We start from the raw sequence: 26,039 nt of genomic DNA, 5'->3' as shown, positions 1-26,039 counted from the left end.
CTAGAGTAGAGCATAACTGATTTTAAATATTCCTGAATTTCAGATTTCTGCCATTTTCTTCGTATCATAAAAATCAGAAGTATGACCCATCAATCCATAGGTCAGGCAAATATGGCCAAGAAACTTATGGAATTAAACACTTCAGAGAAGTACAGCCTAAGAAGTGGGTAGCAGACAAGGTAAGTCACTGCAAAAATTAACAAATAGCTTATTTTTTAGATTGTTATTGTATTAGAACTAAGTGAATTTGGGCCTGATCCGGAGATCATGGAATCCTGTGGTAATCTTTCTGGCATGTTATAAAATCACATAGACCTGATGTGATGAGATGAGGCTTCCTCAACTCTGCTAGGTTCAATCTGAGGAAATTCAACACCTCTCCTACCTACAAGATAAGGATTTAAAAGCCTGATTAACTTCATCTTTGGTTATATAAGTTTTGCAAAGTGTTCTATCTGTATTGCCTTTTCTGAGAGACTGTATATTTACTCTTGCATATTAAGATAAACCTTCAGAAAATTATGGCAAAACCTGATTAAAAAACCCAAAATATTTTACTGCTTACATTCTTAGGAAAATTCTAAAAATTAGTGAAGAACTGTTTTTATTTTAAGATAGTCTCATTAAACTGCCTGTTTGGTCAGGAACATCTCATATATTTCTGTTTTTGTAGTTCTACAAGAGGTAATATTCCTCAGAACATGTTCTAACGGGAGTTTGTGTAATGTTTGCATTACTTCTATTTGTATTGGGTATCATAATCATGTTAAAATTTCCCAGTAGAAGGATAATGGACTTGGTAGAGAGGGCGGCATAGAACCACCAAGATAGTTAAGGGACTGGATCATCCTTTGTATGAGGAGAGACTGAGTGCTGGAACTCTTCAGTCTGGAGAAGAGAGGGCTCAGGGGAGATCTTATCAATGTGTATAAACACCTGATAGGAGGGAATGAAGAAGAGGAAGCCAGATTCCTCTCAGACTCAGTAGTGTCCAGTGACAGGACAAGAGGCAATGGACACAAACTGAAATGCATGAAATTCCATTTGAACACAAGAAAATTTTTATTTTATTTTTTTTTTTTATTTATTTATTGTGAGGGTGACAGAGCACTGACACAGGTTGTCCAAAGAGATCGTGGAGTCTCCAGCCTTGGAGATATTCAAAACCTACCTGGACACATTCCTGGGCAACCTGCTCTAGCTAAGTAGTGGGATTGGACTAGATGATCTTAAGAGGTCTCTTCCAACCTAAACAATTTTGTGATTTTGTAACATATGGTTACTTATTTCCCTGAAAGTAACTTAACCTTTGTAAATATATAACAAGTTCCAAGGAATATTAGTTTGAGAAGTAATACTTTTTAAAATAGTTGTTTCTCAAAGATTTAAGCTTTAAAAATGAGCTCAGGGTAAAATTTTGGTATTTTAACATACATTAATTAAATCTCATTGCAAATAAAGGCACAAAGATCAACATTCAAACAAAAAGATCTGAATTTGTCTTTCAAAAGCAAGGAGTAAAGGATATGACTGGCTGAAGTCCCACAGCATAAGTATGATATATAAAAAAAATCTAAAAGTCTTATTGGTGGTATTCATCTTGTTCTGTAAAGACTTCCCTTTCCAGTCCTTAACAGTTCTTGATCCGGCTCAGATGGTGATATCAAACAATGTAAAGATATTTTGTATATCATACCACACATATATGTAATATATAAATTATGGGCTTAGCTGCAACAAGTAAACTCACTTTACTTGTGGTCTTGAATAGATTTCAGCCTAAATCTCTGGAGGTGAATAGCTGTATACATTAACCCAACATGACATACAGCCTTCCAACCCCAATTCTAAATCAATATGAAGCTTCAATTAGGAGCCGCTTACCCAAACAGAGAGATAAGAGGAGAAAAGAGCTATTTATGACCTACCTGCTGCTTTAATGGGTCATCAGTATCAGAAAAAAACCCCCACCCAAATCCCCACCTCATCATTATATTTAAATGGAAAAGGTCCTATAGGCAGATGGGATGTCATAGTTTCATAACTGTTAAATTTGAAAGAACTCTGTCCCTTTTTTCTAAACTGTATTAAAACTTTGTATATGTCAGTGCTATGAACAAAGTTATCATGTTCTAATGAATCACTGGGCTAAAGTGCATGTATCAAAATATTACTAAAAACAATCAAATTTTTGCTTAACACTGTCTGCTAAACACAACCATTCTTTGAGTTTCCCATGAGGTGATATTTCTGTAGATGCAACTTCTATTACAACCTAATAGCTGATAACCCTGCCATGATATATATTCAGCTTCTGACAGCATTATACTAGAGAAGTTTTGCTTATCATTGCTGGTAAGACAAACTACTGTGTAAGTTCTTCCAAGAAGTCAGTTCAGTGGTCGGTGGATCAGTGACCCCTCTGAGCTGCTGAGGTATTGTTTGATATTGGCTGGCTTTTTTTTAAACCACCTATAAGAAAGTTTCCTTGTATATGTTCATGAGCATGTCCTAGTTACATTTTCCAGAGGTTTACACGTGTTTACGCATTTTAATTCAAGTCACAAAAAGATTAGTATGTAAATTATATAATTATTTTAGTAGCAAAATGAACAATGAAAAATATTGCCTTACTATATTTCTTCTGGAAAATGAAAGGGTATTAGCATAGACTTCCTCTAAACATAATAATTACCACAGATAGGTGAGGAAAAGTTAATAGTTCTTCTTTTCATCTAGTTACAATCTGAAAATTTTTATCTCATTCTGTGTACATTTCAAAGAAGTTTCTGAGTTAAGGTGTTGTGGTTTAACACCAGCCAGCAACTAAACACCACACAGCCGCTTGCTCACTCCTCCCCCCTCCCAGGGGGACAGGGAAGGGAATCAGAAAAACTTGTGGGTTGAGATAAGAAGTTTGATAACTAAAATAAAATTTAAAAATAACAATAATAATAAAATAATAATAATTAAAAGGAATATAACAAAAAGAGAGAGGAATAAAATCCAAGGAAAGATAAGTGATGCCCAATGAAATTGCTCACCACCTGCTGACCGATGCCCGAGCAGTGATCCACCCCTCCCGGCCAACTCCCCCTGATTTATATACTGAGCATGACATTCTATGGTATAGAATATCCCTTTGGCTAGTTCAGGTCAGCTGTTCTGGCCGCGCTCCCTCACAGCTTTTTGTGCACCTCCTCACTGGCAGAGCATGGGAAACATGAAAAATTCTTAATTTAGGATAAGCACTACTTACCAACAACTAAAACATCAGTGTGTTATAAATGTTATTATCACGCAAATCCAAAACACAGCACTGTACCAGCTACTAGGAAGAAAATTAACTTTATCCCAGCTGAAACCAGGACATAAGGGAAAAACTGTTGTATTTGAATTCTTCATTAAAAATAAACAAGAAATGGAAATACTGTACCTTTAGTGAATCTGAATCTAGTTAGTTTACCCAGTAGTAAACCACTATAAAAATTAAAATGTTTGCATATTTTTAGTTTGATATTGTATGTCTAAATACTGTGGAAAGCCTTTGATAGAATTTTTGTGAGAAGTAATACAAAAAATTTACCAGTCACTATGAATTTAATCTACAATGATAGGTTCCAAGGTAGCTGGACAGTCAAGGGATCAAATACACTAACTACAATCTTTCAGTTGTCAAAACACGCACATATGTTCATATTTACTGAGGCAGAAATGATAACTTACAGCCTTTAATGGGTATTGGAATTAGTTTGCATATGCATTTTAGAAAACTGACTTTAATGACAGCATTTAATGTTTTCTTATTTGCAAAACTCAGGAAGTGACATTTTAAGATATTCCTTCCTGATAGATTCTTTCCTCTGATGTCTTATTATAGGTGAATTACAGTACAACTGCATCACTCTTTCATTATTTGCACAGGCATTTTGGCCCTAAACAGAATTTTATTATCTACAAAGCATAAAAATACCTAGTACTGCAAAGAATTAATTTAGAGAACCTAAGCATATTGCACAGAACATAAAGTTGACCTTTACTGTCTACAGCTTTTGGAATGGAGTGGGATGTGGAACACATCATAGATTTAATGTGGCACAACGCTGTCTGCAGAAACTTGGGTGGGACTGTGACTGCCTGCCCATTGCACCCGATGATTGAATCTGCTGTCACCAGCATCCTGATAATAATGAACATTCAGCTTAACGACCGTGATTATGATTATCATAATTGATGTGCAAGTGCAGTGTGTGGGGATCATTACAGCTGAACTGTACAGCAGAGAAACATGCCTTAGTTATGGATAATTTTACTTTTATGCATTGATTGGGATAAAATATGCCTTTCAAGTTCAACAGGCCAGCTTAATATAATTTTAGGAAGATTTCTACATGTATGAATTGATGATTATGTGCTTCCTGCAAAACAGTCATTCGAGCTGTTTGTTTTGAATTGTTTCATTCCATTAATAATGGGAAATAATTAAATAATTAGACATTGTCGAGTGGAAATCACTTATAGGATACTGCCAGCATTAATCAAATATCAAGTTCAAATATTTCTGATTGTCATGGTCTTGCTTAGGCCAGGGGAAATAGCCCTTGTAATTCAAGGCCAACACAATTCTATTTTTGGTGGGGCAGTAGAACTTGGGCTGTAGTCAACACTACTGGCATTTTCACACTGTATTGTGTAGCCATTAGAATAGGCAATAATTAGTCCTTATATATATTGTATCGCTTCCATCTTTGTCACCAGAGGCAGAGAATTACAGGCTCAAATTCAGCTAGTGTAGATAAAGGTACAGTCAACAGCTTCAGTCGATTTTGTTCGACAGTGATTGCGTTCAACTGGGATTATATGAAGTTGCAGAAGTATTTCATTAAATCATGACATATGTAACAGATAAACACCACTGTGTGTATGTATTTTAAGAGTTTATATAAAGAATGTTATAAGTATAATGCAAAGTATAGAGTTTTGTTGATTTACACTAGCTGTAAATTTGGCTTTTTGTTCAAGAACTGTAAGAAATTTCCCATCTGGAATAACAGAGATAACAGACTATGGAAAAAATTCTTGATCTTTAACTTGCTTTCTACCATAAAGAAGATTGTAAGGATCAAATCTCTATGAATGCCTCAACTGCATAATTCCTCTCACATGACTTCACTGTTTGGACTTTCTGTGATGGACACACAAAGCGTTCTCTTTTTCAAGGAATTCATCCTATTTTATACAGTCTGCTGCCTCTGAAATTTCAATATCTTCTATGGTTTTCATTGTTGCTCCCACTTTGGCCCAAGTGGAATCACATTATTAGATAGTGCCCTAAGTTACAGATATGTGGGAACAGGTCCCCAAGGAGAACGTAATATGGCCTGAAAATCTCAGTGCCCTAGAAAGTGAGCGTGACTCTTCTACACGGCCATGGTCATACCATTTTCTTCCACATTCTTCTGAGACCACTGTATCCTGTGGTTCCACAGCAAATTTATGTTTTTATAGTATTACTGTGAGGGAAAAATAGGGTGGAAGCAGGGAAGTGATGTGTTCTGTTTGAAAATTAGTTTCATCCCTTGTAGGACAACAACATACTCACAACAATGATGTATCTAGCAGATGATGTCATTATGTGGCAGAATAGTTTGATACACTATTCATGCTTTTCCATCCCTGACTATACTGAAATTTATGTAGATTCACCTTAGCTCCATTTTTCCTAACCTTGCAGTGACTGAACTTGAGATAAGTATAATGTATGTCTCTTAGATTGTGACTCCATGAAAATTTTTCAAAGAAATTTGCTTGGTTTTATTTTAATTAGGAAAAAAATATTACATGAGGATATTTTCTAATACAGTGTGATATGGACTAATATGCATCTGTACTTTCAGCCTTATTATATGTTTTAGAACTTTTAAGGCCATGTTTACTAGGGTGCTTTGTGACAGAAGTTACTAATGTATAGTGAGAAGAGCTAGCACGTATTCTGAATATCAGATTCTTATTTCTCCAATCCAATTGCAATGTGTTTTCCTAGGCAATGCAGAGCTGACATAATGTGGCAGCCAGAAGTGACTCTATTGTAGGGGAATTATTAGATGACCTGTAAGAGTTTGCTTTTTACACTACCAGTTTCCTCATGAGCCATGTCAGGGATAATAAGGGGTTGTTGCCAAAGAGTGTTGCACTCCAGCAATCTCTGGCCAATGACATGGCTCCTGTATGATTATTATTGCTGGCATGACTTGATGTATCTATTCAGATGCTCCAAATGGACCCTTAGTTTGAGTTATCAACTATCTTTTCCCAAGATAAGGCTGCTTTCTGTCACTTTTCTTCCCACCCTGAGTCCTGCAGCAAACCAAATAATTTAAACCTAAGGATCTGATCCTACAACAATACATCCTATACTATTCATAGAAAGTCTATCCTTTGTAACCTGTAGCATATATTTTCTGCTCTTAGAACAACAATTGTGAGTCAGAATGCTGCTGTATCTTCATGTCAAAAACAACTTAATTCCCTGCCTCCACATAGGGCAATTCCCCCAGCAGCATTACTCTTCAGAGCTGCAACCTCCTTGGAGTTCAGGCATTTGGCTACCCAGTTAGGTAATACAAAAAAAGAGCGGTGTTTCCCAATTTAATATCACAGACCAGCTTAATAAGCAAGTGGTTGCTGAAACTGGGTTACAAAAAATGGCTTAAAGTCACTTTTGCAACTTCTACTTCTGAATTCTTTGCTCTTTTTAGTAAATGTCACGATGTACTGCTGAGAAGCAAATGTATTAAAAAAGGCAGGAGTATGTCATATCCAACAGTGGGAACACCAGACATTACCTCTCATTCACAGGACTAGAATGGAACATCTCTCTTTGAGATGCACCCATTCAGTCTTCCAGGAAAGCAAATGACAGTTTCAACTTTTGACAGTTGACATAATGATTTTTCCAGATTTCTTACTTAATGACTGTGTCATATTTAGAGAAATAGATTTTGTTATGAAGATCACTTTCAGAGGTCCCGCTGGAAAGGTTCTTGAGCTGTAGATTGTTTCCTTTGAGAAAATCCTTAAGGTCACCACTGCTGGGCCGCCTTTGAAAAATGCTACTCTTGATATATGTTATGCAAATAATTATTAACTATCAGGAATCTTTTTCTTAGGTGTAGAAGGAAAATAAACACCGTGAAGCACATTAAAATATACAAAATGTATCCCTGGCTACTGTTTAAATGCAGAAAAGAATTTGTGGATAACTGGAAGGCTGAAAAGAAAGATTGGAAAAACTTTCTGGTGAAGGTTACTGATGAGTTACAGGGTCTGATTTTGAGGAAATACTACAAAGTAGTGACTGAGAAGAGCCAAACCATTCAGTTATTTGCATAAGAAAAGATAGTGTCACCACTCTTCTAATCAAATCCGTTCTAGTGGTTATTTGTAAGGTTTTGTCAGCAACTAGTTGAATATTTTATAAAACCTGATTTTCAGTTCTGTAATTTCTCAATGGGAAAATGCAGTCCCTTGATGATGATCCAAGGCTTTGAAGAATAAATTGATTCGTAAGAGAAAATTAGATGGTACTTATTATACTGTCTAACTACCAATCCTGTGTCATTTGTCTGTTGGATGATAAATGTCTTGCTTTGCCTACCTTCCTCATTTAATAATGCAACTTGTATGTTTGTGGCATAAAAGAAAATCTTGCTTTTTAGTAAGAGCTAACTTGAACCAATATTTCTTTGAGGGAAGTATATGTATGTTTTAACTTCCTAAATAATTCTTATTGTACACATTGCTTAAACATTTTAAAGCCTCTTGTTTAATCAGAAACACTTTAGAAATAGAGTATCTTGAACAATTCCTTCAGTACATGCTTAGAGTACATTACAGTAACTTGTGGCAGAGCTTTTAATACAAAAAAATAATCAGTTGAGGTGGTAATGGTAAAGTCTGAAGTTACACCTAATTTGTTTATGTTGTGTTCAGGTGTTCACTATTTGGGTATTATTTTGTTTGTTGGAACTGAAAATCCTCACACTAAACTGGGAAGTGCTTGGCCTTGCCTTTTGATGACGCTATGGATGGGTTGTTCAGCATTCTTGGAATTAAGTAGATTTGTTTATATATCTAGCAAACATAATGTATTTCAATTCAATTCAATTTACTACAATATTGAATTAAAAAGGCTATTTTTGGAGTCACTTAAAATTCTTTGTGGAACATATCTGCAAAAGCAAGCTACTTATTATTTGATAATACTCACCTAGACCTTGCTTGTGCTGGTTAAATAGAGTTGAAATGAAAGTAACAGAAAGCTTTTCACAATCCTCTAAGTATTACATGGTCCATGTAACTGTTGAAAAATGCAGGTATGAGAACTGATCCTCAGAGCCTAGTGTGATGAGATATATCCATAGAGCTAGGCTAATTTGCATCAGATAAGGATCTGGCCCATAATGAATATAATCAATATGTAGACAAATGCTATTTAGAAAGAATGTTCTAGGAAAATTGGTGTTACCCATTTTCACAGAAAAATAAACAGTTTTTTAATCTCATCTTTAAATGCATGTTGCTGGTGAGTTTGCAAATTGAAGACTAAGATCAGAAGCACATATTCTGGTGACTTCTTGCAACAGATGTACTTAGGACTACAGAATGTTGCTTTTTAAACTGATGCCTGAATGACATATTTTATCACACTGACCCATTATGATTGAACAGTTGTATAATCTGTAATGTTACTAATACCTGGATGGATTCTAAGAGGTTATGGCAAGTATATGCCCAAGATGAAAGACTGCAAGTTCTTGTTGTTTTGATGATGTCTCCAGAGAGCAAGAGTATATTATTCTTAGAACAGTAGGACTTCAGTGCAGTAAAATGGATTTTAGAGTAATCTACATACCCTGAATAAGAAAAAATCACAGTAAAAGATAGCTTTGTTCACTTACACTAGAATCAATGAGAGACTGTAAGTAATGCATACTGCTTGTTGTCTTAATGGTTTGATGTAAGTAGCTACTGCTTCTTTCCTTAAAATTTATATAATGAATCAACTGTGAACTTGTTTGCTCCATTTTAAATAGTAATACGATATTCACTTTGGAATACACTTCAGTGTTTATTCATTTAATGCAATGAAGAGCTGATTTCAACATGCCCTTTATAAACTCAGGTTAAAAGGATATTCCACCATGATAGAGATAAGAAACTATATTCTTTCTTATTTTATAATTTTTGTTGATATCACCATAAAATATGTAGGGAAAATGAAAGGCATATCCACATAAGGATTTATTTATGGGTAGGTGTATAAACATGTGTTAATATTCTACAATGAGAGTTATGGAATTAATCAGGAATAACCTTTGCACTTCAAATTCAGACTTCACTTCCATTTGAATAACCTTACAAGCTTTGATGAGTTACTGTACAGAGGTAACAGCACCTAAAGTAAAGGGGATAAGATATAAAGGCTGTGATGTACACAGTGTCTGTTTCACAACTGTATTTTTTTTTGTTTTCCGAAATGAGACTATTTGAGTAGGAATTTACTTTTTGACTGTGATAACAGGAACTAATAATATTTCTAGCCAGTAGCTTTGAGACATGTTAGGATCTCTCACCTGTAGTTGCATGAAGGAACGACAGGATAAGCGGTAAGCGCTTATCATTAGCAACTGAATACCCTGCTCTTTTAAAGTATAATTTGTTAGGAATGAAAGTTTCAAACTTAGGGGGAAAAAAAAAGAAAAATAAAAAGAGAAACAATAAAAATGTTGCATATTAACAGACTTTGTACCCTAATGTGAAGCTGCTTGATTGAGCAGCATAGTGTCAACCATGTCTTTCTTCTAATGCTAAAAGTAATGCACATAGACAGAGTGACAATCAGAGTACAGCCTCCCATCAGCTGTAATTAATCTTTTAGTTAACAGAGACTAGAAAAGCTTCTCATCAGCCTCTTCTGAAGTCTGAGGCACCCTGTTTTTTGATGTTTGCATTCTGAGTAAAATTGTCCCCACCAGTTCTAACAAATTGAAACACCAGGCTAATTATGGCAGCTAATGAAGTGTGTGGAATGGTCACAGCTTGTCGTGAAACTGTTCCTTCAGCTCAGATTAGAGTTTCATCAATCACTTTTTTAAACTGATCCAGAATTGCTTCTGCCCAGTGCTTGGCATTTTTAATGCTGTTTCTGTAATTGGTTTTTTCCCCAAAGCTTAAGCTATTTTTTGAAATATTACATTCTCAGGACAGGACTTACAAACTCCAGTTTATAAAAAAACATTTCATTATCACCTCTATCAGCTGATCAAGTGCTAGAAAGCTAATAAAAGAAGCAGAAATATAAAATTTGATATATTGCTTTTAATCCAGCTAAAGGTAGCAATAAAGCATATACACATATATGTATATGAATCATTATTACTGTGGGCTGGATGTATACTGCAATCTCATGAGACATGGTTTGTGGGCTGGATGGTTCAAATCCCACTGAAGGACCTAAATGAAATGAATGAGTTGGTCTTAGCTTATTTCCTAGTGGATTGTGGTCCTCCATATATCACTCAGAGAGTTTGGCATGATTTGTAGTTTTTGCAGATGCCCAAGCCTTTGGCAGGAGTAAGACCAAAATGTGTTGCTATTTAAAGAATTTCAACACTTCAGGTCAAATCCAAAGTCCTCAGAGAAGTATGGGAAACTTTACAGTATAACTTATATTGCTACTACACTGTCAATGAATAAATTAGCATATAAAACATTGTAAAAATTCCTAGTTCCTGTTCATTTATAGATATAATAGTACTCAGCTATACATTGAAAGTTCTGCATAGACATTAAAGACGTAGATGTTAAAGAAAGTTTAAGGCTAAATTCTTTCCTCAACATGGACAACGGAGTGTAGAATTTAGTTTGGAAGTTATCCAGCTGAAAAAATGAAAGAAACTTTTGCTTATATACTACCATAGAATATGTTTGCACAAGTTGTTACATTTAGTATATATAACATGTATTCATATCAGAACCAAGACAGCATGATTTTAGTTTTTGAAATGTTCAGCAATCTATTTTTTAAATTTGTGCTAATATGTGTAATCCATTTCATTTATATGAACACTGTTGAATCTGAAATAATGTTTGGCTATAAATATCAGCTGTTCCTCTCCCTGAAGTTTCTTAATCAGCAGCAGTTTGACAGAACTAGCTTCATGTCAATGCCAAAACAAATCTGTGGCGCCTGAGTGAATAATCAGTGTTGCTGATGCTATTCCTGAACTGTATCAAGGAACTGGTGGATTTACACAAGAGAAAAAGTGCCAATAAAAAATGAAGAAAATCATGACACAAAGAAGATATGTTATCATATATGAGCAAATACAGACAGAAAAAATAGCAATAGGTTTTATCAAGAGCTGTTTTTCCAGTTTGTTGATTAGTGAGAGCATTTGTGAACACTGGATAGATGAGTAGTTTTTCTAGTGTTAGCTGATCTCCAAAGTAAGCTGCCTGCAAAATGAGAAAGGCCTTTTCCTGTCTGATCGTCTCAATCTCTTCTGAAGGTAGTTTATATTTGCAAAACAGGAAAGCTGTTTTTCCCTTTAGCTTTCAGCACTGCAAGGACACATTGCTGACTCATGTTTAGCTAGTTGCCCACCAGGACCACCAGGACCTCTTCTGCAGAGCTGCTACCCAGCCTGTAGGCCTCTAGCCTGCCTTGTTCCTGGGGTTAGTCTGTACCAGGTGCATTTGTCTGTGCTGTATGTTGTGAGGTTCTGACAGGCCATTCCTGTCTACATCACTCTCCATCATAGCCCTCAAGTGTATCGATGGCACCCATTAGTTTGGTATTGTCCATGAACTTGATGAGAGTGCATTCCATCTACACCTTCAGGTCACTGATGAAGATATTAAACAAGATAGATCCCAAGATAGCACCTGAGGAAATACATTTGTACCCAGGTTCCAGCTAAAGTACAAACCATTCATTGCTACCCTGATACTCCAGACAGTTATTACATCTATTAGTCTGCACATCTAGACTATAATTTACCAACTTGGTTAAAAGGTTTCTCTGAGAGATTGTGTTGAAAGCCTTGTTAAATCTCAGCTAGGCAGAATCCATTGTTCTCCTTTGATCTGCATATCTAGTCATTTCATCACAGAAAGCAATCACGTTTGAAAGTATGATCCAGAACAACGTCAAACCAGATGAAATCTAATTGGAGCACTGTTTTTGCTGCATATGCCAAATACAGTGCAATCAACGTGCTTTTTTTTTTTTTTTTTTTTATCGATTCTAAATGATTGCAACTTTTTTTCAAACAGATACAACCTAACCTGATAAGATAAAAAATATTTTCACTTGGGAATTCCAACTCAGAATTTTTCCTCCTTAACTCCTAGTGGCATGATTTTGGCAAGTTAGAGATGCAACTTGATCTTGGCAGGTTAAATGTTTTCTGGCTTTAGTCCATCAGGTTGAAAGTGGTTCTGAGTTTGTCTTGGCAGTCAACACTTGGCAATAGCTTATTTTCAGCTGGAAGGAGAATGTTGTGGTTGAACAGATTAGACAATGAAAGGGGCAGCTTATAAATGGCATAAGTCAAGATACTTATCCCTAAGTGCATTATTTGCTAATACAAGTCCTGTTGCTAGCAGTGTGTGTGTGATGGACAGGACAAGGAGTTGGTTTAAAAGTGCAAGCACTATGATAAAAATATGTCCTTTACTTTTTCATCAGATGTTTTTAAGACTCTATATTTTTCTGTACGGAGGAATGTAGTGTTAGGCATAGACCCAACTCAGAGTTAATAACTTCATAAAAGTGTTATGTATCACTCATCAGTGTTTTCAGTGTGTATATATACATCTTAAATAAGGATGAACATCTACTCCTTTCTTCAAAAATATTTAGTTAAAATACCCTGCAAGAAGTAGACATTTGCATGACAATAACAAATAAATACCTCTTGGGATTCTGAATACCTACTGAACTATTTCAACTGCACATTTCTGTTTTAGCCCAGATTCAGTAAAGTTCAAGAGTATCCAAGTATGAAATAGCTTGTGGAGAAATACACATTGGTTTCTTAATTTACTTGTAAGAAAAGGCTACATTAGTTGAAAAAATAGAATATTATCTTTGGCAATTTTGGTTCAAATACAGGCATTCAGAACAGAATTTGGGTGATGTTTCATAACATGAACATTGACTGAAATATGGTACAGCATGCATTGTCACTTTCTGTGTGGCAAGCTATACTTTTAATATTGATACTGGCTCTGAATATGTCTAAAAGTACCTGAAAAGTGTCTACATAAAGGTGATTTATTCTTCTTCAGTAGATTAACTTTATACACATAAATAAATTCATTATCTGAGCAGCTATTTATAAAGGAGAATATATTTATTTTTAAAACATTGCAAAGCTAGTACATGTTTGGGAGGAAGGACCAGACAGTGTCTGGCTTGCAGATCATCAATAAATGGAATAAATGAACTTACAGGGTACAGCTGGGAATTCCACCCTTCCTTCCCCTTGGGCAACCACAATGACTGCAGGGTACTAAGTAAATGTAACAAATGCAAATTTGGACCACAAATCTTCATTGCTAGTTATATTACACATGACAAAAAGGACAGGCTAGTTTCATATCCCAGGTTAATTTTAGAGATGCAATACTTATGAGAAAAAGTAATTCACTGGACCAAATCCTTCCCCTTTTTTCCTTTGTCCTTCCTTGCACAAAACTTCCGTCAAAGCTGAGAGATAATTTGCCTTTGCTTGTGAGAAAGCACTGTAAAGGTTGACACATTTGTAATCCTTAATGAACACAGCTATTGCAAAATATCTTATTCATTTAGAAATATTTGTGCTTTCCTTGTACAATGGCTCAAACTATTGCATTCTCAAAAGTATTTTTATTTTCTGTCATGTCATAGCTTAATTTGTGCAACTGTAGAAGGGTACAGTGGAATATCCTTTTTTTCCTTTGTCCAAATTGCTTCTAACCACACAGAAGCAGGCTCTGTTAAAGGCTAGAACACATCCTCTCCTACCTTGCACAGATGAGGACAAGGAGTTTTAGAACTTGACTTTTGTTAGCCAGTTATCTCCAAAGCACAAATTAGCACAGCTTAGCTGCTGAGCTAAGAAAGCAAACTTCAGTGAGCACAGATTTAGTAGCAGAACACTTCCTTCTTAGAATATTAGAGAAAGGGAGGAATAGAGTTATAATTTCCATGTTAGGCTGTCACAGAGGAGCACACACTACTGTGCTGCTTGTACTGAACACATCATGCAGGAAGTATCTAAATCGATGCGATTATCAGATCAGTGGTTTTTCAAATGCATGAACCATAATTAGAAACCTTTTGTAATTTTTAGTAAGCACTGTTTGAGTTTGGTTTACTTATTTGTATTTTCAAAAGATGAAATGTGTAAAAGTCAGTGATAGTTGTAAATCTCCATGAAAATTTAAGTGTAATAATAATGAAATGTTTATTACATAAATAGCAATTAATATTTTCTTTTTCTGCTTGGAAGATAGGATATTAAAATAATGTTGTTAGATTTCCTACTGTGAACATAATTTCCTGATTTGTTTTTTACAACACATTATCATAATGTCAATAAAAGACTAAAACCAAGAAGTAGAAGAAACTTGCCTGATGTAAGTGTAACACAGAAGGTTATAAAGTTGCTTTTTATGATGGCTATACAATATCATTTTATTTTAAGATCTAATAGCAAGCTGATTCAAAGGGTAAGACTTGCACTTAGAAAGTCATTAAAGCAAGTAGAAAATTGCTTTCTACCATATTCACACAGTCTTTTTAAAACAAAGAGTTTTATTGTTGATGATGTTTGGATTTGCAGGAGGTAATTAGCGAATGACTTAGATGTCACACTCAGAGCCCTCAAGCTTGTCAAGAAGAACCATAAACTTGCAAAAAAAAAAAAAATCTGGCAATTTAGGAGGGAAATAGTGGGAAACGTGATCATAACATTTTGGGTCAGTTTGATCACTACCGTGTCAATCCACAATATGGAGAAAATCATGAAGTCTTCATGGAAGCACAGGTTTTTTCATTGCACTTACCCAAAAGAACAAAATTTAGAGGATTTAGAATTGGTAGTAGTAGTAGACAGCCCTAGAAGGAGGTAGATGATGGCTCCTTGTTCTTCTCCTCTGTATTGCGCTGGCAAGCTGAATAGGGAAAGGGTAACTCTATCTCCTTCATCACAGCAGTGGTCACTTGCCCACTGTAGTGCAGGGAACTCCGATTAGACATGCTTTTCCCTGGAAGTCAATACCTCTGCACTGACTCAATGAGATCCAGTCCCTAAGGCATGATCCAGGCTTTTGTTATTATCTCTTATTTGAAGGGGCTAGTTGACCCAATTGGTTAACACATTAGCTTTTCAATTTTATAGCCTTAAGTCACAGAAGACCTATTCCCCATTTTTGGATATTTCTCCACAGCAGAAAGCAAAATTGGCAGTCTGTGCCCACCAGCCACAAAAACAGAGTTATGCCAAACAACTGTGTCCTGAACTTTATGGCTAATTAGCTGTTGAAGGTATGCCCAAGAAATAGGTTCTGTTGCCCATGGGGAAAAGTGTATAGCCATTATTAATGTCCCAGCTTATATTTTTCAATAGGTCTTATGAGCAGTGCTGCTTAAAGAGACTAAATGTACAACAGGGAATTAAAAATTATAGTACCCCTTTCACTGACTGAAATATTGTAAACTTGTTTCACTGAGGCCAGGATTGGTGTCAATGTACTTTGTGTGAAAAGTGCAATAGAAGCATTAGTATTTGACAGCCCTGGTTGAAATAAGTGAAATTAATGGAGCTCTTTTCATATACGACAAGGCCATGGCACCCCTTTCATGCTGCTTACAGACAGAGAAAAGTCAATACTTTTTTATTACTTGATGCTGACCTACATTCTGCACTACAAGTGCCAGGCCCACTAATTGGTTTCAGTTGTGAGAAAAGTTTGCCCCAAAGAAACACTGGAGCAGATAAATCAATCTTTTTTAGGGTAGCTTAGTGGGTTTTGAGCACTTGAAATGACATTTGTGTTGTATTGACAGAATGGGTTGTTACACTTATTTTGTCATGTCAGAAGGCCCTGTACTAGTTGGAAGTATTGTTAACCAGTATTGATAAATTTGCTAAGAATAAAAGTTAGCTGGATCAACATTTTACTTGTATAACCGCTTGCCATTTCTGGTTTGCTTCCTTGTTAGAGACCTCCATGGCTATTAATGTAGGTCAGGAGGCTTACTCTGACAGCTCATTTTAAAACTCTAATTTTACTATTACAAGCATTTGGATCATAGGGAATACTTAAATATGACCACTTAGTATTAAACAGAGGGGGTTGTGGACTATGGCTGTACAGTGGCACTTGGCAGTACTGCCTGGTTTTCAAATGAGGTGTGCACATGAGCTGTGTCCCAGCTTTGTGGAGAAAGCAAGATTGCTCAGTGGGCTTACCCTAAACTAGGGACATAACTACTGCGTGGACTTTTATGCAGAATTTCCCATTGCATCCTCTAAAGTCTAGATGTGTACCTGTGGATTTTGTTCCCTGTTTTTACTATTCAGCAGCATGAGGGTAGAATTAGGATTCTAGCAGCTGTGCCCACTTTTCAGTTACTCCTTCCATTGATTCTTAACAGAATATATCTACAGTTATAGGTCTCTATACCATCAACAGATATAATTCCAGCACTACAAAAAAGTTTTTCTGAGATCCAAAGCTTTCATGGATCAGTTTACCTTTAGCATAGCACATGGTGTCATGGCTGACATCATGCAATTATACAGTGTCTTCAGTATTAAATTGGCTCAGAAGAGGACTCAGTGCTCTGAATCACTATTATGGGTAGAATACTTTTCATTAGAGAGGATATACAATTTATCTTCGAAACATCTTCACATGCTACTTCTCCTAACCTATGAAGGAAATCTGCATTCATACAATCTAATGCAACTTTGATCTCCATTTATGCAACCAAATCTATTTATGCAACAAAATGAAATTTTGTCATTACAGAGAAAGACTGTGCAAAGCTATAAATCAAGTATCATAAGTTTATTGTAAGCTAATTGTTCCAAGTTTTTTACATGCTTAACAGCTTCATAATTATTATGGACTTGATAGATTTGCTATAGGAAATTACCCAAAGTCTGTAAGCAGGAGCTGAGAATAAATTGTCATAATGGTACTTTCTGGCCTTAAAATCTGTGAGTAGATATGCTACTGCTGTTTGCCTGTTCTTGCTTTGGTCTGAAGCAGCTTTCTACTTCATTAAATTTTGAAGATACTTAATTGTAATTCCTATCTCATTCCAAAGTGCATTTTTATATTACAGGAAACAGTACAGTACTCTCAAAATTGTTTGGAAAGAAACCCTGTTAGTGCAAATTCATCACTAGAATATGAAGGGATGCATTTTCAAAGCCCTTCAAGCTGATACGTAGGTCTACAAGGTCTTGTTGGTTTGCCAATGTTATTTGTACGTGGTCTGTATTTATGTATATCTGCATACTCAGATGTAAAATCTCTTTAGAATTTGCTTTAATAATAACATTCCAAAGGTAAACTATGTGAGCATTTGGCAAGTCTAATCTATGATATGTGTGTTGATTGAGATAAATCTTTTGGTGGCTTATGTCGCCATTTTTGATGCCATTGTTTAGATCTGATGAACACACATGACAGTCAAGTAGTCACAGAATCACAGAATCATCAAGGTTGGAAAAGACCTTGAAGATCACCTAGTCCAACCATTAACCTAACACTGACTGTTCCCAACTACACCATATCCCTCAGTGCTATGTCAGCCCTACTCTTAAAAACCTCCAGGGATGGGGACTCCACCACCTCCTTGGGCAGCCCATTCCAACACCTAACAACCCGTTCTGTAAAGAAATGCTTCCTAATATCCAGTCTAAACCTTCCCTGGCGCAACTTGAGGCCATTCCCACTTGTCCTATGGCTTATTACTTGGTTAAAGAGACTCATCCCCAGCTTTCTGCAACCTCCTTTCAGGTAGTTGTAGAGGGCGATGAGGTCTCCCCTCACCCTCCTCTTCTCCAGACTGAACAACCCCAGTTCCCTCAGCTGCTCCCCATCAGACCTGTGCTCCAGACTCTTCATAAGCTTCGTTGCCCTTCTCTGGACACGCTCGAGTAATTCAATGTCCTTTTTGTAGTGAGGGGCCCAAAACTGAACACAGTCATCGAGGTGTGGCCTCACCAGTGCCGAGTACAGGGGTAAGATCACTTCCCTGTCCCTGCTGGCCACGCTATTTCTGATACAAGCCAGGATGCCATTGGCCTTCTTGGCCACCTGGGCACACTGCTGGCTCATGTTCAGCCGGCTGTCAATCAACACCCCCAGGTCCCTCTCTGACTGGCAGCTCTCCAGCCACTCCTCCCCAGGCCTGTAGCGCTGCTGGGGGTTGTTGTGGCCCAAGTGCAGCACCCGCATTTGGCCTTATTGAAGCTCATACAGTTGGCCTTAGCCCATCGCTCCAGCCTGTCCAGATCTCTCTGCAGAGCCTCCCTACCCCTGAGCAGATCAACACTCCCACCAACTTGGTATCGTCTGCAAACTTACTGAGGGTGCACTTGATCCCCTGGTCTAGATCATCAATAAAGATGTTAAACAGGAGTGGCCCCAAAACCGAGCCCTGGGGGACACCACTCATGACTGGCCGTCAACTGGATTTAACTCCGTTCACCACAACTCTTTGGGCCCGGCCATCCAGCCAGTTTTTCACCCAGCAAAGCGTGTGCCCATCCAAGCCACGAGCAGCCAGTTTCACCAGGAGAATGCTGTGGGAAATGGTGTCAGATATCTTGAAAGGGTCTGTAGGTCTTGTTAAGCTGTCAGTTGAACTTGAGTCACTTATGATTTACTAGAGTGAAAGGAGTCAAAGCTTGACAAATTTAAAAAGGAAGTGTTACATTAACTTCATTTGGGAATTTAAAATAGTTCTTGGACCTGAGAATTACAGGTCTCTGTTGCTGAGAATTATATGGCATGATTTAAGAATGTATTGTGGAAAAATTCCGTAACGCTCAGCTCTATGCTCCTATGATCCTGAGACTGTAAAACTGTTGGGTCAATCTTGCCAGTATCTGGGAAATCATATTTGTAAGCTAAATAATTCCAGCCACCAACAGTGGGGGACTGACAGTGAAAATAATTTTGAAGAAGCCTGTTTTTCTCCACTTACAACTTTTGTTCTTGCAGCTTAAAAAGTATTGTCAGCGTAACTTCATAACTTCTATGCTATGTAGCACTCAGTTTAAACTCAAGATGATCCTGGCAGTCTACTAGAATCAACCAGCAGTGCATTGCAATGCTTCACTGCATGATTTGAACCTACATTTCACCATCAAAATAGATAGACATGAGAACTTGGCTTCCAATTCCCTTCCCTTTATGCTGCTACAATGATACAGTGGGATAGACTCTCTTCAGTGCTGTGAGGTAGATCTTGCAAGGCCAAGTGGTATTTTCAGGCCTTACTTTCTCACTGTTAAAACCTGATTAAAATCTCTATCTTCAAATACAGAAATGGCTGGGGTTCTTTTCCTAAAAAGATATTTATATTTTATATGCATACTGTGCAAAATTTATCTAGTATACATTCTAAACTTCTTTAATTAGTCTAACTGTAAAGCCAGCCACACTTCTGTTTATCCATCAGACTCTGTGATGTTTCCTAAATGTGGTCAAACATAACTGCTGTCGTCATAATCAGAGCCAGTTGTTTAAATGCTCAGTTGTGAGTATCTAGTGAAATAGCTTTAAATAACAAGATAAACAGTACAGCTGCCAACCCAAAGTAATCTTACACTGAGGGGGCGTGTGGCAGAGAAAATTTCCTCTTTGTCATTTTGATTTGAGTTTGAAGCTGGACCTGGGCTTAGTTCCAGCTCAAAAAACTGTTCACTTCAAAGGCTCCTAAATCGTCCCAAGGAGCTAATTTTGGCAGCCAATTGTTTTTGTATGGCCAGGCATCCTAATAGCAAAAGCCGTCTGCTCCAGCAAATGAAGACTTCTTCAGTGCTCAGACTTACTATTCCTGATTTTATCCTGATGTGGGGGGTGTACACCTTTTACTGGTTTCCCTGTCTCACCCTGAGTTTGCTGCTTTTTTTGTTAAACTGTACCTAACTATCCTTAAACATGTACTTCCTATTAAAAAAAAAAAAAAAGGATACTGCATTCTGCTCTGAATTACTGCTTAATTCTAAATTATAGCTGTATTATCTGTTTGCTTTCTCGGCAGCCAGAGCTGGGTTTTTTTCCCACTCCTATGAACAATATTAGCCTGGTGAATTTACTGAATTAAATATAACTAGCTTCACTTTATAAGGAAACTATTTGCAGTTATGCTGGAGTTATAATAATATTTATTATAATAATTATATGGACAACTTTTCCTACAGTAAGAAGGTGTTTGTGATGCCAAACACACAATGAAAATTAAAATAGTATGCCATTCTTAAAGTACAATATTAAAATATGCAAATAGGCTGTTTCTCTTGGGTAGGAAATTGTGTGGTATGAGACATAGAGAAACATTAAAAATTAAACCTTGTGAACAGTTAAGAATGGGGTAGTACTCACTTTAACCGCACACAGGGAATATTTAATTTTGAATGTGTATGTCTATCTTGCTATTTTAAGATTTATGCACCAGAATGTTGGAGGAATCATATCAAATGACTTTAAGTATGAGATGTAAGAAACGATATGGTCACAGTTTGGCATTATGCAGTGCAGATGAAACTCAGATGGGCCATGTCAGTGTTTGCATGAAGCTTACCAGCAGTTGTAGTTGCTCTGCCAGTTTATGGAGATTCAGCTGAACTGTGTTCTGTGAAGCAGCTAAGTCTAAATTATCCAGGGAATGATACTTCTGCTTCATGTCATTTTTCAGAATTTAAAAAAGTAGTTTTCATTCTGTTTTTAAGATAAAATCAAACCTTTCCAATTCTAAAATGTGTCAAAAAAGTAAAAATTTCAGCTTTCGTTCACTCATGGCCTCAGACATTTTATGAAGACATTGAATTTCCGTGCACTTTCACAGAGCATCACTCTGACAATACGAAACATTAGAAAGTGTTCAGACCAACTTATTTCTTAAAAATTAATCATCAAATTCTGGAAAGCTGGTAATTCATCTGTGTCATGTTACTTTCGGAAAGTGTAAACAATTTTAAAGCAAAACAAATATTTTGTATTACTGATACTAGTTCCAATATTTCAAGGTCAAAGAAAATAATTTTCTTAAGAATGCATTAAAACCTTGATTTTAAACACTGTGGACTTGCTAATCATTTGCCATGAGCATTTATTAGTAAGTAGCTAAACAAAAATACTGTTTAGAATACTTAACATATTTTAGTTTCTTGTTTGTTTGCTGTATTTCCATTGTACTCTTAGGGCACAGGTTCACCTGAGTTTCTCTTATTCAATTTAGATTTGTAAGCATTTGCATTTTAAAAATTTGAATGTAATAACCAAAACCTTTTCCTGGAAAAAATGTGTTCAGGAATCATCCTGCTTGTATTTTTTCTATCAGAACTTGTCATCAATTTGTTGCCACTAATACATATTTAATATATATTCATTTTTTTACTATTTCTCATGGAGTTAGTTTAATATCCATGTTTTAATGTTAAACAAGGTAGAAAAGTTAAAATATTGCAAGGATGCCTTGCTGTCTTTAACCTACCTGGTTGCCAGGGAGGAGAATACAATTTTGTATACTGTGATTTGAAAAAGATTAGAAAATCTATTTCTTGGAGCAGGGAATTTCTGTAGTGCCTATAGTTACTTAGACTTTGAAATACATATTTGCTTTCAATTAAATCAATCAATTCTTGTGCTCTTCTTCAAAGTAATGTACATATAATGTAAAAATGTATGTTTCATATATATTATTTTGCATAATATGCATTCTAGCTTATATGATGAAATGTAACTAGAAGACAATATTTAGATCTCTAAAATACTTTAAAAAAAAAGTTAAAACTATGAAAGCCAAACTTAACACTTTTTTTGTCTCTCATTTCTTTAGGACTTTCAGACAGTGTTACCACCAATTGTTCTCTTCGAAAAGTTTGGAAAAACTTATTCCAGAGCTGGGCAAATAGTGTAATTGTCCTGTAAACTACACAATATAGGACACCTGATAAGTACTCAATAAATGTATTTCAACAAATGCACAGCAGTATGTTGACTGAATGTCCCATAAAGTACTCTTTCTGTAAAGTGATATACTATGTCTGAAGTAAGTAGTATAAAATGATTTTGCTTGGTCTTTAAGCAATACAGTTTCCAAGATTTATCAAAAAATATTTTTTTTGTGGTTTTGCAAAAAAAAAAAAAAGTATTATCTTAGGAAAATTATTTCTGAAACTGGTATTTTTTATTTAATGTAAATACTTTAGGATACAAAACCAGAGTAATCATGTAAAAGACTTGGAATCACATTGTATTTATTACAGGTTTGTAGGTGAGGTTATCACCAAAGAAAGAAATAAAGTTTAAAAATTACTTCTGTTGTTTTTTTCTCCCAACTATAACTATTTGGTTATTATTGTTCATCATTTACAGTGTTAGTATGCATCTTTTTTGGATACTGATCCATCTCTTTGGAAGGACAGGATAGGCTATTTACATAGGTGATATTATTTTAAATCCTTTTAGCTCTTCTGTGGGTGATACAGCTGTGTATTTATTCTTAGTCCTGTGTTAAGCAGACTAGTATGTGGGTACATAATCATGTGATGCTTGGCAGAGAAGAACACATTTGATCACACAAAACTGATAGTCTGCTGTGTTCACTAGCATGCAATCCTGCAAAATATTGAGTACCTTCAGAGCCCAGCATCGTGGGAAGATCAGCATTTCTTAAAGAGCAAATTCTAAGTGAATTCTTAAAATCATGTGAGTGAATTTTTACAGGAGTTTTATGCTGAATTCTCTAAGATACCATGTTTGATTTTTCGTATCATTTGACTATATTAGAATCAATTATATCTGTTTGTCTGTTACTCAGTGGTAGGCTTTTCATTACTGAATTTTGTTATGTGATTCTTTTGTCCCCTACAATTGTGCAGAAAACCTCCGTGAGATGTGTGTTTGTATGAATACTTTCTTAACTACGGGTCACAAATTTCACTTCTGCAGGTTTTCAGCTGTCAGCCTATGTGAAAAAGTTTTACTGCTATCATACACAAGAGTAAAAGCACTTTCAATTCCATTACAGGAGGTTACAAGTGCAGGCACTGGGCTGTACTGTTGTTATTTTTTGGAGTTTGTCGTTTTCAAGCTTTGAAAAGTTTATTCTTCTGCATGGCAACAAGAAATTAACTCTGGGAAGTGAGAAGCAGCCACATCAGTAGCTAAGTCTCCCTGATAAGATTTAATCTGATCAAATGTATCAGAGTGCTTCAGTTGTTCATGGAAGGGATTGAACATGAGACACTTGTGCAAAACTGTTGATGAATAAAGATGCCACAGTAATTTTTATATGTGAGAGCTATCTCTTTGATTGCTTCAGCTTTAAGGTAGTTCATCACAGTAATTCACCCTGTGTTGCCTCTTTAACTTCATACCACAGTTTCCCATCAGTCCGATTAGAAATGGCAATGCCTTTATCATATTAATCTTTCCTTCTCTTTCTTCCTTTCAGTATCTGACCCCAGGACAAAACAAAGCCTACCATGCAGCCTGTACTGCAATGGCAGTTAGTGCTCATAGCTAAGGAACTGGAGCACAGAAGGAGATTAAAACCAACACTTCTAATTTTAATTGACACACACACACTTTTCCTCCTCTTAAGTAAAAAAAAAAAAACAAACACCCAACTTTTCCATTTCTAAGCAGCTAGCTACTTGCCAGAAACCTTCTTACAAAAAAGCAGGTCTGTTCATTTTATTAGATAAATAAACATCCACAAAATTAATAAAGTAGCAACCATATTACCTGCCAGGTTTGGGGTTTGGGATTCTTTTGCCAATAATATTTCACAGGAAACCCAATACTTTTATTTAACTGGAGTTCACACAGAATATATGTCATTCATGGGCATATAACATCCAAGTTATTTAGTGTGGCCACACTATAATCCCAGAATCCTTTCATTTCTCATTAAGTACATTCAGCACTTATTTAGTACATTTATACAAACCATTTGATAATTATTCTAGTGGGACCTTTACCAATTCTTCCATTATGTAAAGACTTATTATTTTTATTACTCTCTTAAACTGCATGTAAACACATGGAGAGAGGTAACAGAGGATTAGCTTGAATATATTTTTAAATGTAAAAGCATATCAATCTTTGAAACTTTAGTTGCATCTTGAGATATTTTTAGTTTTAACTCCCACCCAGATGCTGCACAGTCCAAGAACCTTTGTGAGCATGGCCTACAAGAACCTGCCCCTACATTTTTTTCTACATATGGATGAGGCTGATAGAGAAAACTCCCAATATTAAAAGGAACATCTAGTGATAGTTCAAGAAGCCAGTCTTGGGATACCTACAGCATGTTGGACTCCCTTGATTACAAAAGAAGCTCAGAATACATGATATTGCACAGAGGACACCAGTAGGTTTTTATTATGTAGAGGAATTGGACATCATGAGCAATTAAAAAAAATATTTGGAAGTGAATGGCAGCAACTCTGCAGTATGTAGGAAAGGAGATAAAAGATAAATTTTAGCCCTGGAGTGGACCTAATTTCTGTGACTCTGGGGTAGACTACCACTTCTATTTTGTAACACTCTGTGGCAAGCAAGTGAATGTCTCTGTCTGGAAAAGAAAGTTTTGGTTTGCTCTCTTGTTTAAATCAAAATGTTTGCACAAAACAAACCTACAGTTTTTATCTAAAGACAGTTAAAGCTAAAATTTTGATATTTTTATTCACTGCAATAATATAGTGAACAAGACAGTAAGAATTTTGATGATGTCATTATGTAACCAGTCTATCAATATAAACACTAAGTGATCGTGTAAGAGATTTTACTTTACTCCTGTATATCTTCCTTATTGATATAGTTTACCATATCAATTTTAATTATCAAATTACTTTAAAAAATATATTTCCGTAATGTATTTTTAATATTTTATTTACTGTAGGTTTTCCTTATTAATAAAATTGGTGCTTTATAACATTCCAATACTGAATGGTGTGTACTTTAGAGAATATTCTTCTGTTTTATAGGAGATGTTGCAATCTATTCTCACAGTACAAAATCTTAACATGCAGAATGGGTATAGTCACAGGAGAGGAACACTCTGAAAGTTTGAAATGGACTCATGGATCTTGATGAGTCTGTAAGATATATAGCCTCTTAGAAATGTAGTTGGCTATGACATTTAGCAAACTACTCAAAGCAGTATCCAAAAATCAGAAAGAATAACTGTGATGCCAGAGAAATAGACAAATATAAGGAGCTATATACCAGTCTTCAGAAAAAGATGCATAGATATTCTTATTGCCCCATTAAATGTATTTCAGTCAATTGCAGTTGAACAAATGTGAATAGTAAAACATATATAGCCAAGATATACCAAAGTGACCTGGTTGCTGTTTTCTGCAATAATAAAATACAGCCTTCAACATACAGCGAAATGTGCATGATCCTTGCTTTTCAGCCACAGAAACACATATATTTTTTGTGATTTGGACTGATTTAGTCCACATGTACAGAGAAAAAAAAATACTGTAGGGCTTTTTCATGCTGCATGGCTGAAGAGGATTATCAAATACCTTTAGGAAGTAGCACTTACTGGGAATGTCTTATGAGCTCACTAACAGGGTATCTCTGATATGTCACTTAGATACCTCTGTCTAATGTATAAAAAGCCTGGAACATAATACTTTGATGTCCACTAATATTTGAGAAATTTGTATAGATCATAGATCTTGAGAGAGTCAAATAATAATGTTATTTATTTCTATATC

At 35.9% G+C, this 26,039-nt stretch overlaps 1 protein-coding gene across 1 annotated transcript in view; it reads left to right on the top strand.

Annotated features, from left to right (window-relative positions):
* SPATA17 (spermatogenesis associated 17) overlaps positions 1 to 22,283 on the top strand; it is a 92,474-nt gene extending 70,191 nt beyond the window's left edge. Inside the window, exons 9-10 of the mRNA XM_074820631.1 lie at positions 44 to 179; positions 22,139 to 22,283. Coding sequence (XP_074676732.1) covers positions 44 to 179; positions 22,139 to 22,219 — 217 coding nt within the window. The 3' untranslated portion in view covers positions 22,220 to 22,283. The remainder of the gene's footprint in view (positions 1 to 43; positions 180 to 22,138) is intronic.
* Positions 22,284 to 26,039: the final 3,756 nt, after the last annotated feature.

The sequence above is a fragment of the Strix aluco genome, chromosome 3 (genome assembly GCF_031877795.1).
Source record: "Strix aluco isolate bStrAlu1 chromosome 3, bStrAlu1.hap1, whole genome shotgun sequence".
NCBI classification, from domain to species: Eukaryota; Metazoa; Chordata; class Aves; order Strigiformes; family Strigidae; genus Strix; species Strix aluco.
The sequence above is the reverse complement of the archived record's forward strand: the minus strand, read 5'-3'. Positions and strand labels throughout refer to the sequence as shown.